The sequence below is a fragment of the Mytilus galloprovincialis genome, chromosome 3 (genome assembly GCF_965363235.1).
Source record: "Mytilus galloprovincialis chromosome 3, xbMytGall1.hap1.1, whole genome shotgun sequence".
Taxonomy (NCBI): Eukaryota; Metazoa; Mollusca; class Bivalvia; order Mytilida; family Mytilidae; genus Mytilus; species Mytilus galloprovincialis.
Window position 1 is genome coordinate 36314160 of NC_134840.1, and position 20488 is coordinate 36334647.

The window sequence follows — 20488 nt, forward strand, 5'->3', positions numbered from 1 at the left end:
GTTTATATCATGTTTCACATAACACACAATAGGAAAGTTCAGGTAATGAAGGAGACAAATAGGTCATCACTTTCATTTTCTTGCTTCATAAAATGGGTTGAAATTAAAGTTCACTGAAAAAAAAATCTACTCCCTTACTCACATTTATAATTCACTTCCTATTAAAGTTCTTGTTATTAAACTTTTGAAGATCAAATATGAATTTTAGTTACAGCCTTATCAGTAAAATGCAACAATTAAAAATAGTAATTGTTAAATTGATATGTTATAGGTGATGAATGTGAAGATGATAGTGAGAGAGGTACTTGTACTAACTATACTGTACGCTGGTACTACAACAGGGGAGATAAGCGTTGTACACGATTCTGGTATGGAGGCTGTGGGGGAAATGGCAACCGATTTGTTACTGAGGCAGATTGTGAAAAAAGGTGTATCAACAAAGGTAATTACACCAGGCATGGTTGTATATCCTTATTATAGTTCCTATTGTGGTATGGTGGTATGGAACTTTGATTAACAAACATGCTCTATGATAGTAAATGATTTTTTTTATTAAAATTAGGAATTTTTTAAACTGTATGATGAATGGAATCTTCACATCCTCACATCAAAATTTATTTTGTTCCCTGTAAAGTTCATTTGGAAGTGTCATCATATATCAAGCAGCCATGAGAAATAATCTTAGATGAAAATTTTGTATAGATATTATAATTTATCAACATTTGGATCAATGGGTTCTTTGAGGGGGGGGGGGGGCAGTTGGCAGGGGTTGAACATCCAAACTGAAAAAATAATTTTTGACTGAAGCATGTACTTCTATGTTAAATAATTTAAACTATTTGAAAGCATGTGAATGAATTGTCAATCTTATATGTTATTCTGAATATTTAGTTTCTTTGAATGTTTAACAAATATTTTCATTTCTCCGTTTTCATTTTGAAGTTAGAAGTACTAATAACAACAAAAAACGAAATTTACATTGCATGTCAGCTGTTCCAAAAGAAATAATATATGACATATTCTATTCTGCTGTGTTTGCAGTTTTTCATTAACAAGTTTTCATATATGCAGGAAATTATTATCAGTGCATTTATAAATATTATTTTGAAAATTACTTTTCAGTCACTTATTGATTTTTTGGAACAGCTTTCTTGTTTTCAATTTCTACCTTTAGCCTTGTGTGTATTTCAAGTTTTTTTATTCTGATGTTTAGTTATAGCTTGTTTGTGGTCATTACACGAATTTGTAACAAGAAGGAAAAGGTACTTTAATAGATAGGTCATATATGAATGTAAAAAGGACATACATGACTGAGATACATGATCATCAAAAGATTATTAGATAGCTCATTTATAGAATTGATCTTGTCTCAACTTCTTATTATACATTGACGTCAAGCTTATAGAACTTTTTAAATTCTCTTTTGAAATACTGTTCAGTCTTCACGTTAAATGTAAGCCAGTTATTTTTTGAGTGGTGAAAAAAAATGCCTTTTAAATTCTTGGTACAATTATATCTTGTATTGACCTTGGATTTTGTTTCTTGACATTCAAACATTGTTTCTAAAAAGTGTTTAAAACAATTGACAGCAGATCTGCTCTTGACAGAAACATAACTTTGGTCTGTAATGATTAATAGCAATGTTTGATTGTATTTGTTTTAAACTGTTTTATGATTGACTTGTTCTTCAATGTCAGATGAGAAAAGTAAAAAATTTTGTATCTTTTAAATCTCTTGGAATAACATACAATTAGCTTTTATTTTTTTGTTATCGCAGATGTCATTCTACAATGATGTTTCAATTATCATGTAATTTTTCATTGGAGTAAATTACTGAATAAGTGTAAACTCGGATATTTTTTGTGTTTATTTATTATTGCAATTGTTGAAAAATGGTAAAAAATATGAGCTTAATTATTGCAATTTAGGACCTCTCCATTTTCATTTTAGTCCAACTAAAAAACTAAACACAAACATTTGTGAATTCATTATCAATGAAACAGTATTTGGTTAACATTTTTAAATACACTAGCTTTTCAAAGTAAAGCACAAACATCTTTCTCACCTGATATTAAACTCTAACCCTTTGCATGTTGTTAGGAATATATCCTACAGCCCGTCCTACTTTGAGACCTCGTACAACTTCCAGACCCCGTCCCCAGAGGCCATGTGACAACTCACCATGGGGATGTTGTCCTGATGGGATCACTGAAGCTCATGACTTTTACTTCAGTAACTGCAGAGGTAACATAAATTACCTGAGTACTCATATTATGTGTAATTATATAATGAATAAGGATGGAATCGGAATGGGAGTATTTAGCTATCTTGGATTGCAAATGAGTTTAATTGATTGGTCTAGATTTTTAGTGAAATAATACAATTTTAATGCCAAAATGAAATGTTTTGGTAGGACTTTGTATACATAAACCAATAAATTTGTATGATTTATATTATGGAAACAACACATGTAATATTTTGTTCAACTAAAAGGAACAGCTATACAAATGGTTTATTCTAAAGGCCTTTAAATATTGTGTTGATTTTTAGTATGTGAGTCTTCTATGATTAGCTACAGATTGAGTGTACATTTGGTTCTATTCCACTAATTTTCAGGCTTTGAACTTTTAAAATTTCCACTCCTAAAAATGGCTTAACGACCAGCATGTTTTTGCAATTGGAGCCATTCTTGTCATTCTGACATATCTATATTTTTTTTGTTGCAAAGAATGTAAATAAAAGAAATATTTCTTTTTATTTGCTGAAAGTTTTTTTTATTTATTTGTAATCTTTTGCATATAACTTTATTTTTCTTGAAGTCGCATACCAGTGCTTTTTTTTTGCTTGTAGACAAAAATATTCTTGGGCATATAGTTTGTCATTTTGTAAATACATCTGTCTGTGTGTCTGTCTGTCTATAATTTAGTCTTTCTATATATGAATCTGAACAGGAGTTTCCAGATATTATCATAAGCATATCTTAATAGTATGGTATGAATATAACATAGTCACCCTTCATGATATGCCCTTGTTTGAAATAACAACAATAATCTTTACTTATTTTCTAAGTTTCCTGTTCTGTTGAAGCATCTTATTTTATATAGGAGGAGTGTTCATGTTTAGTAAATGTTTAGTAAATGACATGTTTAAATGGGTTTATCATGTGATCATGTGAACATACAATTAAAGATAAAAGAATTGAATATAAAATATTATTTTGATTATTATAATTGTTGAGTTTCAATTGAAACATATAATACAGGAATACCAATGTTATTTTTTTTTATATATTGACAAATAAGAAAAATAAAGTCCTAAGATTAATTTGTTCCTTTTGTTACAACTAAGTCCTTTGCTGATTAAATGTTTCTTATTTTAGTATATACTGGAACTGAATTAGGAAATTTAGTGGATGGAAACTCAACAGTTATTGTGGAGCGACCAGATAGGAATCTATTTATAGAATGTGGAGGTCCTCAGGGAACTGTTTCTTGGTACAAGAATGGGTAAGTATTGGATACATTTGACTTTAACACAATAAGTTTGATAAGCACTGGAATCACTGCTAAGTCTGTGTAACTTTTCTGCCTCTGACATAAAACATTTTTTTTTTCTACATTTGAATAGAATGCAAAGTTAAGTTTTTTGTTTGGTTTTTATTTTTTTTTTAAATCTCTGCATTTTTTAAATTTTTGCATTTTCATAACCAATCAGTTTGACAGAATTAAACTAATTATCTTGTATAATTGCCATTAATTTTAAGGAAAAACTCCCCCAAAAATTCAGACAACTACTATTTATAGTAAGATAAACTGAAATGTTAATGTTTTTGACTGATGGCAAGTTTTTGTATGTTTGTTTCAAATTTCAAATGTGTATAGTTAGATAAAACAGTGTTTTGTCTTTTCTTATAGAATATTGATAACATCAGATCGTAGATACACAGTATATGAGAATGGATCTATATTAATCACAACACTGACTAAAGACGATTCAGCCGTGTATGCCTGTAGAGTTGATGATGGAATTCATAAGGCTATTGTCAGAAGGTTTAGAGTCCAGATAGAAGGTAGAAATCATTTAATTAATAAAAGTAATTTTAGTTTTCAAACCTTTTGAAATTCCAATCTGGGCTGGATTTTGCAATAAACTGTGATTCATAACAATATAGGAATAAATGTGCGATTAAGGTAGCACAAATGGTGCCCATAGAAATTTCTGTTTTCTGCTGATTGCAAAGCAGGTGATGATGTTGTCGAGTAGAAAAATAAATTGTATCAGCATTTTGAATGGTATTTAAAATATATGTATAACATGTAGGTTTATAAACACTCGGTAAAATTCTGAACCAGTGAAATAATGTCTTATGATTATTGTTTTGAAGGACATGGTATGATAAGGCCTGTTTTTGGCCCCCTATTTCCCCATTTTTCAAATTTTGTTTTGGAAAGCTACTTATCACGTTAAAATATTCCCTTAGGTTAGAAGTTTGTGTAAATGAACTTCAAACCCATTAATTTTAGAAAATGGGTGAGATAAGGGGGTTAAAAGGGCATCAAAAACGCCAAAAGAAGGGAAAACTACGATTTTTTGCCATTGTTTCTTAAAATTCAACAGTGTGTGCCTAAGTGACCGGGAGAAAATTATGGCGATTAAGTCAGCAAAAGCAGTTCTCATGACATTGGAATAAAAAAAATCCTGGGTCAAGTAGGCGCAGGCACTTAAAAACTAAAAATTTGTTGTACAGAACACCTGTAAAGTGAATAATAATTACAATATTTGAATAATAACAGAAAGTTAACCCCCCTCACCACACCCAGTTGTTACAATTAGTGGTTTTGAAGTTTATCTAAGCAAACTTCAAACGTCAGGGAATATTTCAACACAATAAGTAGCTTTCCAAAACAGGATTTGAAAAGTGAGAAAATAGGGGGACCAAAAACAGGCCTTATTGTACCTTGTCCTTTAGCAGTTGGAATGGACTTTGCTCCTTTTTAATATAATGAATAGAAGTAAAAAAAACATGATTATTGATCTTTTCATTAAATTTTATATGTTTATTTCAAACAATGCTGGCTCGATTAGTTGAGTATTGTTAATGGTTGCATGGTCTTTTAAATATTTGTTTTTATTAATGACAAGTAGACTATAGGTAGTCAAACAAGATAAATACAAAAAAGATCTATGCTGATGCATACTAAAGTAAATGACAAGTAGACTATAGGTAGTCAAACAAGATAAATACAAAAAAGAACTATGCTGATGCATACTAAAGTAAATAAAAGAGCCAAAATTAGCCTGTGATTACATTTAATTTTTAAATTGTCTTGTTACAGTTCCCATCACAATCTTCCCAACCCCAGGAACTATTGTTGTCAGACCAGGAGATAATGCTTTCCTTCACTGCCAAGCCTATGGAAGTCCTCAGCCCACTATTACATGGACTAAGTCAGGACAAGTTGTCGCTAACACAGGCAGATATTATGTTTATCCTAATGGTACACTAATCATAACTGATACTCAACAGACTGATATTGATGATTACACATGTACAGCTAGAAATGGTCAATCATCACCAGTACAGAGACTTGTTAGATTATCTTTACAAGGTAACATACAACATTATATCAAATATATCTTTATATGCAGTCATTTTATATATGACCACAAAATGCAGGCACGAGTATTGAAATGTTATTAAAATAATTTATCTATTTATTACATTGCTATCTACATTTTTTTTACTAGTTTGTGTTTTATGCATTTATTTGTCATTTTGAAAGTTATTTCAGAAACTTCATTTATGAAATATATATTATACAACAAATGTCTGTCAATTACAGAGTCAGTATCAGCCAGAATTAAACCTGTTGAAGGAAGAATAAGAGAAGGAGATACTCTTTATTTGACATGTGATGGACAAGGGTTTCCCCCACCTACAGTAAGATGGGAGAAGATGGGGGTAGAGCTGGTTACAACTGGTAGGATGACAGTTAATGGTGCTAACCTACGGATTACCAGTGTAACATTAGATGATACTGGAAGTTATACTTGTGTGGCCAATAATGCTGAAGAAAAATCTGAAGATTCTAAATCCATACAAGTTATTCCTAAAGGTCAGTTATAGTTATCAATGGGTATAGGCAGCAAATTCAGCTCGATTTGCATATAATTTGCATTTATTTTTAGGTGTAATTTACAGAAAATTAAGAGTTTCTGCAATTGATCAGTATTAAGTAAGATTACTCTTAATATTTTTTCTGTAAAATTGATATGAAAAATTTAATTGTAATAGATTGGAAAAGAAATGTCTTCTACTTTAAATTGTACTCAAATGTATATGGATTTGTTATATAGGAAAAGGCAATAAATTAAAAAGAAAATGCTTTTATTTTTCAGATGTGGAACTTCCTGAATGCAAAGATTCTGCATCTCTGACTATGTGTCGTCTTATTGTTAGAGCTGGACTCTGTGGATATACAGATTATTCAAAGCAATGTTGCTATAGTTGTGACCAATCAAAACTTAGGGGCTAAATGTTAAAGAGTTTACTGTAGAATTATTATGCATGAATAAAATCTTACACATTTCTTGGATCTGAAGAATTTGATATCCAGTTTAAAGATTTTTATATAAAAAAAGGATGTTTTTTAAATTGATGTAAATCAGAATAAAAAATCTATTGATAATTTTTTTAAACATTTTTGAACTTAATTACATATAATTAAGTAACAAAGGTAGTTTTTTTCCTTTCAGAAAGGAATCTCACTCAAAAATGGCTTGATGGTTTGTTGACCCCAATATCAACAGACTGCATTCCATATGTTTTAGGTACCAGAATTAAAAATAATGAAAATAAATTAAATTTGTGAAAAAATGGTTCCTACTTTGTAATGGATGCAATCATTGAGACAACTTATAAAATATCTAATAAAATGCTACATTTTGTCATTGGTTGGCAATCATCTTTTGATTTATTTAGAAATTTAAAACATAGGACAGTGAAAGGAAGTATTTTTTCTTCTTTATGCATAACAATTCTACAGATAACTAAATGCAAGGGACATAACTCAATCAAATACAATAGATTACCTCCCATGTCACCTTGCTGTAACATACATTTTATAAAATTGTACTCTATGCTCATATATTTTCTTTTTGTAAAAAAAAATAGTTGTATAATTACTTTATTTGTTTAAGAAAGCTTTAATATTTTTACCTGTCTATATTGGTTTTATAGTTATATACAAGAAAGAGTTGTTAAATATTTCTATGTACAAGTTGTGTCGAAGAAGAAATCCATAAGTAAATACTCTCGTTGCAGAATATATCCATTCAATGTTTACTTATCAGGGGTTGTAAGCCTTTTTTTTATCAATTTTTTTGAAAATGTATACCTCAAAAATATAGCTAAAGCATAACCAATTTTTAAATTTTAATATTTTATACCCACTACAATAATGTAAATTCAAGTGTTGTAAAGTTTTGTGTAGAGGTTGAATATTCTCTTCAAAACGGTTGTCGGAATTTATTAAATACTTAATTAATTGATTGCCAGTAGTTTATACAGATTTGAATTAAATTTGTCCATATATTTATGGAAAAAAACAATTTATGCAGAAGTCAAGCTGAAATTCTACCAGGCAACTTAAATTGAATTAAGCAAGTTATAATTTGAAAGACAATATTGAAACAGTCTATATGTATTGTCTATGCCACATAATTTGTGTTTCGAAATGAAAAGACTAGTCAAGCTTGTACAGATTTTCTAGTATTCTCTTGGAAAATATCCTTTGCATTTTTATTATTTTTGTATTTGAAAATCGAAGGGGTAATTGTCTGATATTTTCCAGCATAATTTTTTTTCTTCATATATTATTTCTGAGGTTGAGAACTTGTGTTCAATACAGTGTTATGCCAGTATATGTGTTACTTAGTTGTTACAGTCATGGAAGCCAGATTTTCTGAATGACCTGTAGCATAATATAGTTTGTGAATTTTGTTTTTATGAAGGTCAATGTCTATCTTTAGAATGAATTTTAGATGATAGCTTTTTGCAATGTAGTTTACATATTGATTGTTTTCCAAATGCTTAAAAAGATATGCTTGATAAATTTTGCCATAGTAAAATCATGTCTACAGAATTTTTCTAAAGAAAATAATCCCAGTTCAGATTGAGTTCTACATAGAGATGTTATGAAAATTTATGTTTATGTATTTTATACCTTAAATGTTAGCAGAACAAAATCATGGCTTGTGAATATCAAATGCTTTCGTCACTTAAACCTGGGCATTGTAATATGCCATGTTATGTTCTGAGAGTGCTTGTATATTTTTAATCAAAATACCAAATTATGTTTGTATCTTTATTTCTGGTATATATGTATTAAAACTGTGTAATATGTAAGTAGTGCTAGATTTATTATTGACATTGTAGTATATTTCAAATTTGTCATTCTTATTTCTATGGCTTTGTAAAATATATGTCTGTAGGAAAAAGATTGATTCATAGTTCTATTTGAGATAATTTGGATTATTAACCGTAAGATTAGAATCAGTATTGTAAGTGTATAGACATGAATCAGTTCTTTCCCTACATACCCTCATCAGTCTAAGTCACATAAGAAATTATAACTATTAAAAAATATGAAAACTAAATTTATGTTGAATAATTAATCCTTCAGAGGATTATGCCAGACAGTCGACAAAAGGTTAAAAAAGACATCATTACTCTTTTCAAATGGGTAAAAAATTTGAAGTCATTGGTACAAGTTAGGGAAAAAACTACTGGTCATTTAAAAACACTCATCTATTCTTAAAGGCACAAATATTGACAAACACTTGCCTTACCTGTATGACGATTATGTTGTTGTCCCTGCAAACAAAGCTCCACACAATATTGTTTAACTTTTAGTAACCCATCATATATTTTTTCAACACTTACTAAAGAAGAAGTGACAATCATAGATTGATTCATCAGTTGTTGATTCAGTTACAGGTTTGGACTTCAGTACATAAAATTGGTAAAAGAAATGATGAAAGTTTAATACAAAGCAGTGAATATATATACATTGAATCTAATAATCCTGAAAATAAATATATTTGCCAATGTTAAGTAGCCAACAATTTATCAATTGGCCAAAACTCTGAAAGTTTCTTGAAAAACAAAGTTTATAAATGGCTAGGTCTTCCAACTGCTGACAAATAACTTCTACATTTTATTTTGATTTTAATGTTTCAACGAAACTTTTGGGCTATTTCATGGTGGCCAGTTTTTATTGGTGCAGGAAGTCAGAGTGTCCGGAGAAAACCACTGACCTTCCTTAGGAAAATTGACAATCCTAATCAATTAAGATTGGAGTCCAGTGTACCAGCACGATCAGGGTTTCGAACTCACAATCTCAGTGTTGACGAGGCTCCAATTACTTATAAATGTATCTATATCAGCTATAAGCTGAGTTATTGTGAAACTCCCTAATACAGGGTGTTGTGATTTAGGCATGGATATTAAAAGTTCCTCTTACCTACATAAATCTTTAACCGCATGCAGCAGTATAAAAACCTAAGACCTCACATCTTCCTTTACAACAAATATACATTGAAAAAGTGTTGTCTCATTAAAAAGACCAATATAGATACAAATACTTTGTTGTATGATTGGACTCATCTAACATTCTAAAGTAAACAACTTTGACTTATTCAGTGGATCAGTGACTTAATCAAGATGCTTAATTTGTAAATCATCAGATATCTTTTGGAAACAAGTTTTTCAACTGACCATTGGCATTCCTAATGGAATCAACTGCGCCCTTCTTACTTAGCTTGTATAAGGCAACTATCATACTGAATGCAACATAGCTGGATTTTTACTGGTCATAAGCAGCACTATTTGTGGATCATGTGGAGCAAGAACCTCAAATAGATCCTTAATTTGATTCCATTGTTTTAGAAATGTCTTGTTACTCAATTTTAGGCTTAATATTTTTAGTGCTTAATGGACTAATGTAAATTTTCTCTGATCATGGCTATGTCTGTTTTTGTGCAACTTGTGGTTTTGATTGGGCATTGTGTACAGTCCTTTCTGTAACTTTTTATTTTCTTGAGTCTTGTATAGCAATTCTTGTCAATCAAGATGAAGTCAAACACAATAAGTGTTGACAAATAAGTGATCTAAGTGGTTGAACTACTAAGACCACTCAGCCAAGGAAGTCTCTCTGACCATTAGTTTAAATACTTATGGTGTTTATGTAGCAGCTAATAAATAAATAAAAGATGTGATATGAGTGTCAATGAGACAACTCTCTCATCCAAGTCACAATTTATAAAGTAAACCATTATAGTACAGCCTAGCTACAACACAGAACCTTGGCTCTCATTGAATAGCAAGCTATAAAGGGCCCCCAAAATGACTAGTGTAAAACCATTCAAACAGGAAAACCAACCGTCTAATCTATATAAATAAACTGTTATCACAGAGATATGTCCAGCTTTTTTGGAATTTTGAATATGCAAATGTTGAAATTAAAATAGCAATACTTTAACATGTTACTTGAGTTAGACAAATATTCAAAGTCAAGGAACCATGACTGAGGTACATAGCTAAACAATCTCCATGTAAATGAGATGTGTCAATGCTAATACAACTGCATACCAAATATCATTGACTTATTATAATTCATTCCCTTTAAATAAACCTTTTAAAACACAAACATTAACTTGTAAACTATGTTAAAAGTAAAATCACAAAAATACTGAACTCCGAGGAAAATTAAATCAGAAAGTCCCTAATCACATGGCAAAATCAAATGACAAAACACATCGAACGAATGGACAACAACTGTCATATTCCTGACTTGGTACAGGCATTTTCAAATGTAGAAAATGGTTTCAAAGTCAATGAACCATGAAGGTTGAGCTATATAATCTCTATGAAAACGACACTTATGAATGTCAATAAAAGAGAAGGTTCACGAAGGGTTTAAATTGGCCCTGAATTTTTTATTTATTTTTTAAATCGTACCAAAAAATTACAAATTTCACATAAAAATACTTGTAATAATACTATTAAGACAAAAATATTTTTTCTGGCACTTTATGGAGCTATGACCCCTTAAATAAACATAATTTGTATTAAAAGGTCAATTTTGGTTCTTTTTTCGATAATTTTCATTGTTTTTGGCATAATCAACCTTGGCTGCCATCTACCATCCATTTTTTTTTTTATTGATGAAATCTATATCAAAATTGGAATCTTTTGGTTACAACACATTTTGAATCGTAGGTGGCGGCCAAGGGCAAGGTGTTTCTAAAGCTTTTAGGTCTGAAAAATGCACAAAATCGACATATTTAGACAAAATATCCAAAATAGGCTTACTTTGGAGATTATTATGTACTCTTATGAAAACAACTGATATATTTAGCATTTAGACTTTTGAAAAAGAGCCATTTAAGAACCAAATTGAGATCTTTTTGGTGTTTTATGATGAAGTTGATATTTTAGGCCATTTTGTGCCATAAGTGAACCTTGTCCTTAGCATACCAAATATCATTGACTTAACATAAGCAGTTCATCTTAAACTGAATACCAATTAACATTGGCCTACCACTAATGTTTCCCCTTGAACTGAACTAATCACAAACTCATACATGTTAACTAAGCAAATTTTTCAAAGTCAATACACCTGGCCTTGAAGTCATAAAACTTTCGAGTTATTTTTTTGTACTCGTACTCCAAAATCAACCAATCGAAATGTTTGATTTCATGTTTCAAGCATGATTTGTATGCTCCGAGCACTGAGCAAAGTTTAAAGACTTTAACCCCATGACTAAGGGGGTGGCGCAAAACAATCTCCATGGAAATGATATATGCCAATGATTATACAACTGCAAACCAAATATGATTGACCTACTGCTAGTGGTTCCCCATTAACTGACCTAGTCACAAACACATACATGTAAAATAAGCAAACATTTCAAAAGTCAGTAGACCATGACTGAGGAGACAGGGCCAAATAATCTTCATGGAAATGAGATGTGTCAATGCTATAAATGCATCTACATACCAAATATGATTTACCTACCACTTGTGGTTCCTCACAATCTAGACCTCATCACAAACTAATACATTGTAGACGCCGCCTTTGTTGCTGGAAACAGCATACCTATGTCTCCATCAAGCGACAAAAACCAGAAACAAGAAACACTTATGAACCACATCAACAAATGATGATCACTGAACATCAGGTTCCTGACTTGGGACAAGTGCAAACAAATGCATATTTAGGATGATAACGATAAATGCAACATGAATACAAGAGGCTGTCACAACGACAGCAAACCGGATTTATTAACATTTATTTGTGTCCTAGCAATATCACAAGAACCATAACTGATGAATGCTGAAAGTGAAAATTGTCAATATCAAATTTGACCTCCATTTTGTAGTCAGTATCAACATATATCAACATTACTGTTTAAACAGCTTGGATGGATGACAGTAGAGAACAGAATCTCATACCACAAATCAGTTTTGATACATAAATGCCTTAAGAATGAAGCCCCTGTATATCTCACTGAAAAATGTAAAGAAATGCCAGAAATAAACCAATATTGTTTGAGAAATGCCTCTTGCAAAAATTTACAAGTTCCAAAAGCCAAAACAGAGCTTTATAAGAAATCTTTTATATATTCAGGATCTATTTTATGGAATAACTTACCAATATCCCTGAAAAAATCAACATCAAGTACAAGCTCATTCAAAAAAGATTTAAAAAATTACTTGATGGAACATTAAGAAGCTGTGCGTTTTTTATATGCTTAATAATTTTCACACACTTACTCAAACTTATGATATTGTTAATGCCAATACTATACATGTCATATATGAATTTGTAACTTTTACCTGTTTTGAAAATTGTATATTTCATAACAATTTTTATTTCATTATTCATGTATGTGTGTCTGTTTGATATTTTGTAATTGTTTGTTATATTTCATTGTATTTCATGAGGGCCTCAGGGAAGATTAGCTTTATAGCTAACTGTGTAACCCTCTTTAAATAAAGAATTATTATTATTATTATATTATTATTATTAAAATTTGAAAAGCTTAGATTGAATGGTTCATTAGTAAATGCAACAACGTGAATGGAAACACCATTTTATGATCTTTCAAGAACCATAACTCCTGAACGGTAAAAGTCAAAATCGTCATTATTGAACTTGACCTCTATTTTGTCATCAGTAACAACATATAAAAATTTCAAAAGCTTTGGTTGAATGGTTTATGAGAAAATGCATGGACACGACTGGAAACACCATTTTTCAATCTTTCAAGAACCATAGATAGATAGATAGATAGATAGATAATTTTATTAACCAATCATGGTGCCCAAAATTTGAGCTATACAATCAAATGAATTACAAAATAAAGCACAGAAAATGATTAGAATGATTAAAGTACATTTGAACAAAAAAACCACATGAACACACATTTACACTAATTAACCTGATATAAACCAAGTTATTGACAAAACATAGTTGTTATGGGTGCCACTGTGACCTGGAGAGATTACATAAATCTTTATAGTTCTAGGTCTATGGGAGACAACTCCTGATCAATTTTATTTCCTATATATATATCTATATATATTTTTCTTCTATTTTTTTTTTCAAACAACAATATTTTCTATAATTTTCTTTCGTTCTTCAAAAAGGGAGTCCAATAAATTAGATAAGTTTGAAGTAACAAACAAATCTTCAGATGAAAGAATCCAAACAAATTTCATTTCATCAGATAATCTTGAAAAAATTTTGAATTTTGAATTTAAATTAGATAGATTTGAAATCGAGTATCTTTTAGAACAGGACATTTTAAAAGAAAATGTAGTTCTTCTTCAACTGCGTTCTTACATAGCTTACACTTTCTGTCTTCAGCTTTAATTCCAATATACCTCCCTCTTTCGATTTCAAGATCATGACAGCTAGTTCTAAATCTTGTGATTATTTGCCTGTCTTTTTTTGAATTCATTTTTAAATATGGTTCAAACATAAAAATATTTTTAAATTTTCTGTAAGTTCTTAATTTATTGCCAGATTGTAAATTAGTACACTTCCCAGAATTGCTTTCTAAACTAGCTAACCAGCTTTCTTTAAATTTAATAGTTAAAGATGTTTTTACTTTTTTTAGAATATAGTTTTGTTTAAAGTTTGACTGGTTAACAAATAGATATTCTAAGTCTAGAAATTTAAATATATGTTTAATGCTTCCTATCCAAGATTCCTGGTTATGTTTGTCCATAGAATGAGATAGATTTATGGCTTCCCTTAGAATAATATTTGAAGGTTCAATATCTTTCATAAGATGGATCCAATATTTTACCATATTCATTATTACATAATACAGTGTAGGGAGTGAACCTAGTTCTGCTCTACATGCCATATTTGATGTTTTTATATTAACTCCGAGTGAAAATTTACAAAGCTTAGTATGAATTTTCTCTAGTACAAGATAATCAGTTTCTTTTGATATAAAGTTATCCAAATGTATTTGTTTCTTATGTGGTATATAACCCCAAATTTCAGATCCATACAACAAGATTGGTCGGATTGTATGGTTATAGATGTGTAATAAAGTACTAGGTTTTGGGCTTTCCACTGAAAAGGTCTTCCTTAATTTGAAATATGCTTTCATTCCTTTGTTATAAAGTTCTTTCTGTGCTATTTGGAAACTCCCAGATGATGAAAAATTTATACCTAAGTATGTGTAGTTCTGTACACATTCTAAAGTCTGGTTTCCTAATGATATTTTAATATTTTTAAGTCTTCCTGATTTGTTAAATACAAGAACCTTGGTCTTTTTTGTGTTAACTGTCAACTCCTGAACGGTAAAAGTCAAAATCGTCATTATTGAACTTGACCTCCATTTTGTCATCAGTAACAATATATTAAAATTTGAAAAGCTTTGGTAGAACAGTTCATGCGTAAATGCACGGACACGACTGGAAACTCCATTTTTCAATCTTTCAAGAACCATAACTCCTGAACGGTAAAAGTCAAAATCGTCATTATTGAACTTGACCTCTATTTTGTCATCAGTAACAACATATAAAAATTTCAAAAGCTTTGGTTGAATGGTTTATGAGAAAATGCACGGACACGACTGGAAACACCATTTTTCAATCTTTCAAGAACCATAACTCCTGCACGGTAAAAGTCAAAATCGTCATTATTGAACTTGACCTCCATTTTGTCATCAGTAACAATATATTAAAATTTGAAAAGCTTTGGTAGAACAGTTCATGCGTAAATGCACGGACACGACTGGAAACTCAATTTTTCAATCTTTCAAGAACCATAACTCCTGAACGGTAAAAGTCAAAATCGTCATTATTGAACTTGACCTCTATTTTGTCATCAGTAACAACATATAAAAATTTCAAAAGCTTTGGTTGAATGGTTAATGAGAAAATGCACGGACACGACTGGAAACACCATTTTTCAATCTTTCAAGAACCATAACTCCTGCAAGGTAAAAGTCAAAATCGTCATTATTGAACTTGACCTCCATTTTGTCATCAGTAACAATATATCAAAATTTGAAAAGCTTTGGTAGAACAGTTCATGCGTAAATGCACGGACACGACTGGAAACTCCATTTTTCAATCTTTCAAGAACCATAACTCCTGAACCGTAAAAGTCAAAATCGTCATTATTGAACTTGACCTCCATTTTGTCATCGGTAACAACATATTAAAATTTGGGAAGCTTAGATAGAACAGTTCATGCGTAAATGCACGAACACGACTGGAAACTCCATTTTTCAATCTTTCAAGAACCATAACTCCTGAACGGTAAAAGTCAAAATCGCCATTATTGAACTTGACCTCCATTTTGTCATCAGTAACAATATATTAAAATTTGAAAAGCTTTGGTAGAACAGTTCATGCGTAAATGAACGGACACGACTGGAAACTCCATTTTTCAATCTTTCAAGAACCATAACTCCTGAACGGTAAAAGTCAAAATCGTCATTATTGAACTTGACCTCCATTTTGTCATCAGTAACAATATACAATATATTAAAATTTGAAAAGCTTTGGTAGAACAGTTCATGCGTAAATGCACGGACACGACTGGAAACTCCATTTTTCAATCTTTCAAGAACCATAACTCCTGAACGGTAAAAGTCAAAATCACCATTATTTAACTTGACCTTCATTTTGTCATCAGTAACAATATATCAAAATTTGAAAAGCTTTGGTAGAACAGTTCATGCGTAAATGCACGGACACGACTGGAAACTCCATTTTTCAATCTTTCAAGAACCATAACTCCTGAACGGTAGAAGTCAAAATCGCCATTATTGAACTTGACCTTCATTTTGTCATCAGTAACAATATATCAAAATTTGAAAAGCTTTGGTAGAACAGTTCATGCGTAAATGCACGGACACGACTGGAAACTCCATTTTTCAATCTTTCAAGAACCATAACTCCTGAACCGTAAAAGTCAAAATCGTCATTATTGAACTTGACCTCCATTTTGTCATCGGTAACAACATATTAAAATTTGGGAAGCTTAGGTAGAACAGTTCATGCGTAAATGCACGGACACGACTGGAAACTCCATTTTTCAATCTTTCAAGAACCATAACTCCTGAACGGTAAAAGTCAAAATCGCCATTATTGAACTTGACCTCCATTTTGTCATCAGTAACAATATATTAAAATTTGAAAAGCTTTGGTAGAACAGTTCATGCGTAAATGAACGGACACGACTGGAAACTCCATTTTTCAATCTTTCAAGAACCATAACTCCTGAACGGTAAAAGTCAAAATCGTCATTATTGAACTTGACCTCCATTTTGTCATCAGTAACAATATATTAAAATTTGAAAAGCTTTGGTAGAATAGTTCATGCGTAAATGCACGGACACGACTGGAAACTCCATTTTTCAATCTTTCAAGAACCATAACTCCTGAACCGTAAAAGTCAAAATCGTCATCATTGAACTTGACCTCCATTTTGTCATCGGTAACAACATATTAAAATTTGGGAAGCTTTAGTAGAACAGTTCATGCGTAAATGCACGGACACGACTGGAAACTCCATTTTTCAATCTTTCAAGAACCATAACTCCTGAACGGTAAAAGTCAAAATCGCCATTATTGAACTTGACCTTCATTTAATTGTCAGTAACAACATATTAAAATTTTAAAAGCTTTGGTTGAACGGTTCATGAGTTAATGAACGGACAACATTTGATTGCCGCCCGCCCGACAGCCCGCCGTACATCCCCAAATCAATAACAGACATTTTGTCACAAAAATCCGGTTAATAAAACCTGTGTTGTACTAAATCAACAAAACTAGCCAATTTTTATTATGTATAAGTTGACAAAAGAAGCAGTATACAGGAAGACATGTCACCCTACCTACACACATGATTCTGAGCTGACCAGTTTTACTTTTACTCCATTATGGTGTTTGCTCAGAGAACCAGCAAATACTTATTTTTCGAGTCTTTGGTTTAGTTTGACCTGGCAGCCAACTACCATGAACAACTGAGGTTGTCAACTGTAATACATGTATAGTTATAAATGACATGCAATAGTCTACCGAAAGTCTTACCCTATGAACAAGTAACCAAGTAATGGTATACAATAAAACTAGATAGTTTTTTTATGAGATAATGAACTTTCAATTGTATAATTAATTCCTAGGTAAAATAGTTGATTCCTCAGTTGCCACTGATTAATAGATATGAATAGAAGGAGAATCGAAAAATATGACTGACATACATGTAATGCCTGGAGTTTGTTTTCATGTTGAACATGCTTCTTGTTATCCTGGTGTTTGTTCAAAATCTCATTCAGAGCTTATATTGTTTTATTAAGCTTGGACTTCAGTTGAGAATCAGTAAATGGGCTTTGTCACAGATTTTGGTAAATTTTGCATACAACTAACTTTGGCTTCATGAACGCTAACTGAAAATCAAAAAAAAATAATGTATTTCTAACTTTTATTCTGTGTAATATTACTGACTGAATTCTTTCAAAATAGGTAAATATTTGTATAGAAAGCATATGAAATGAGTGAAAAAACGTTCTTAAAATTTGTCTTCAAATATCAAATCTCCAATTTTGAGTCCATAGATTTTTCAAAAATCAAACTATATGTAGTTGAAACGTAACATCATTATTTCTAGTAATGATATAAAATAACCATAGGGTCACTGACTTTATTTTTTGTGTATTAAACAATCCATTACTTACCATTTATTTCTACATCATTAAAATGGAAATTTATGACCAATAACATACTTTTTTAAGATACTTTTTTGTCGAATATATGTGCTTTCTATACAAATATTTGCCTATTTCAAAAGAATTTAGTCAGTTATACTTCAAACAATTAAAAAGATGCATGCATTATTTTTTTTTTAGTTTTCAGTTATTGCGAACCCTGTCATAGTTTTCCATAGATTCACCTGCAAGTTACCTGTCCATTTAAACTTTTGTAAGTTCTATTGTCCCATTGAACAAATACAACAGGTATTGTTATCTGTATAGTTTATTTGATGGGACCTTTAAATTTCTTCCAAGAGAAATCTATCACTCATTGATTAATTTACCTGAACAAAAAATTGAACTGTTAATGATAAAAATACATGTACAAATAATATTAAAAACTCCTGCAAAACTGCATGTGGCATTGTATTTATTCAATATCAATAATACATTTTTAATTGTTTCAATATAAACACTGATTCAAAAATTAAAAGTTGATTTCTGATCAAACTTTTGTATAATTAACCTACCTATAGGAGGGTTAGCTTGTCTAAGGGGGGATTAGTTTGTTCATACTTCAGTACTTATGATAGTAAAATGAATCTCAGCCAAGTGTGCATTGCTATTATTTAGTCAAGTTAGTTTGCAAAATAAATTTCAAAGTCATTTTCAAAATTTCAAAATTATTCAAGATGTGAAATTAAAAGCGTTTGTTTAATCAATTTGGAATCACTTATTAACAAAAGATTCCTAATTTTACACTCTGTTTACCCCTATTTATTTATTGCAATCCAGCTGAAAGAAATACAAATAGTAAAAAAATATGCAAATATGTAAACCAACTAATTTTTGCAAGCAATTTTGTGGTGTTGTGTCTTATTATAAGAGTACAAATAAATCATTGTACAAATGTTACTTTTTGGTCTTCCCTTACATAAAAACAGCAAGAAAATTATTCATCTATTCAGATACATAGCTGAGAAATCAACATAAAAGGAATAAGTTGAGATGAATAACTATTTGTGAAAATGAGTTGGTTTACAGAATATAAAAAAAAAAAAAAAAACACACATTCATACACCTTGGGCATCTATTATATTGATTTCTGTCCTAATAAATACACTATTGACATCCTTTCATGAAAACATAACAAAGCCACAGTTTTGAATGAAGAATAAAAAACAACAACCAGGGTATATTGAACAATTACAAGTGTATTTTCATTTATTTGGAAGAATTTTTTTTTACTCAGGTAAATTAATCAATGAGTGATAGATTTCTCTTGGAAGAAATTTAAAGGTCCCATCAAATAAACTATACAGAGAACAATACCTGTTGTATTTGTTCAATGGGACAATAGTACTTACAAAAGTTTAAATGGACAGGTAACTTGCAGGTGAATCTATGGAAAACTATGATAGGGTTCACAATAATATAGTTGAAAGAGCCTAAGATGTATGCAAAATTTAACCAAAATCTGTGACAAAGTCCATTGGTTGGAACATGACCTTTGAATAATCTTAATTTATTTGATTTGGTGTATTTTAACTAGTTTAGAAAGTAAGATCAAAGATTTGAAATATGTTAAAATGCAACTACAGCTTTTGTACTTAAATAGCTATGTCATGTAGGCTTATACCCAGAATTTGCTCTGCCCTTTCCAATAATAAAACACAAAGTAGATAAATTCCAAATGGACAGTCAACTACAGGTGCCTGAACTTTTTCCTGATAATCAACCAGTGCAATGAACGAACAAAAAAATAAAAATATTAAAATTTAGGTCTGTCTGAAGTGCATTTTTGTATATGTGAGGACCAGAATTGACCAAAAAAGAATACACAAATAATGTAAGTGCAACTTTGCCTGATGATAGAACTGTTTCTTTTTTTAAAAGTATCATATTAATTAATATGTGCATGTCACTATATCATGGAAAGAAATTTTGTATTCAGTAATGATCTTTAGAAATTTATTAATAATGCTTTATCTCGCAAAAACAAACTAAACACAGTAATATGAAGCACCAAATATAACAATAAGAAGATGTGATATGATTGTCAATTAGACAACTCTCCACCAAAGATCAAATAACATAGAAGCTAACAACTGTAGGTCAACACAAAAAAATAAAAAAGTCAGCAAAAAACATAGCACATAGCAAGATATGAAAGGCATGACAAGTGTTAAATAATTCAATC

At 30.6% G+C, this 20488-nt stretch overlaps 1 protein-coding gene across 7 annotated transcripts in view; it reads left to right on the forward strand.

The window, feature by feature from the left end:
- Positions 1-8658, forward strand: part of LOC143067828 (papilin-like) — a 124618-nt gene extending 115960 nt beyond the window's left edge. For 6 of the 7 annotated variants that reach the window (XM_076241398.1, XM_076241401.1, XM_076241399.1 and 3 more), the window contains 7 exons: positions 272-442; positions 2101-2244; positions 3380-3506; positions 3915-4069; positions 5337-5609; positions 5844-6116; positions 6400-8658. In XM_076241398.1, coding sequence (XP_076097513.1) covers positions 272-442; positions 2101-2244; positions 3380-3506; positions 3915-4069; positions 5337-5609; positions 5844-6116; positions 6400-6536 — 1280 coding nt within the window. In that variant the 3' untranslated portion in view covers positions 6537-8658. The remainder of the gene's footprint in view (positions 1-271; positions 443-2100; positions 2245-3379; positions 3507-3914; positions 4070-5336; positions 5610-5843; positions 6117-6399) is intronic. The other variant, XM_076241400.1, reaches the window with a different exon arrangement.
- Positions 8659-20488: the final 11830 nt, after the last annotated feature.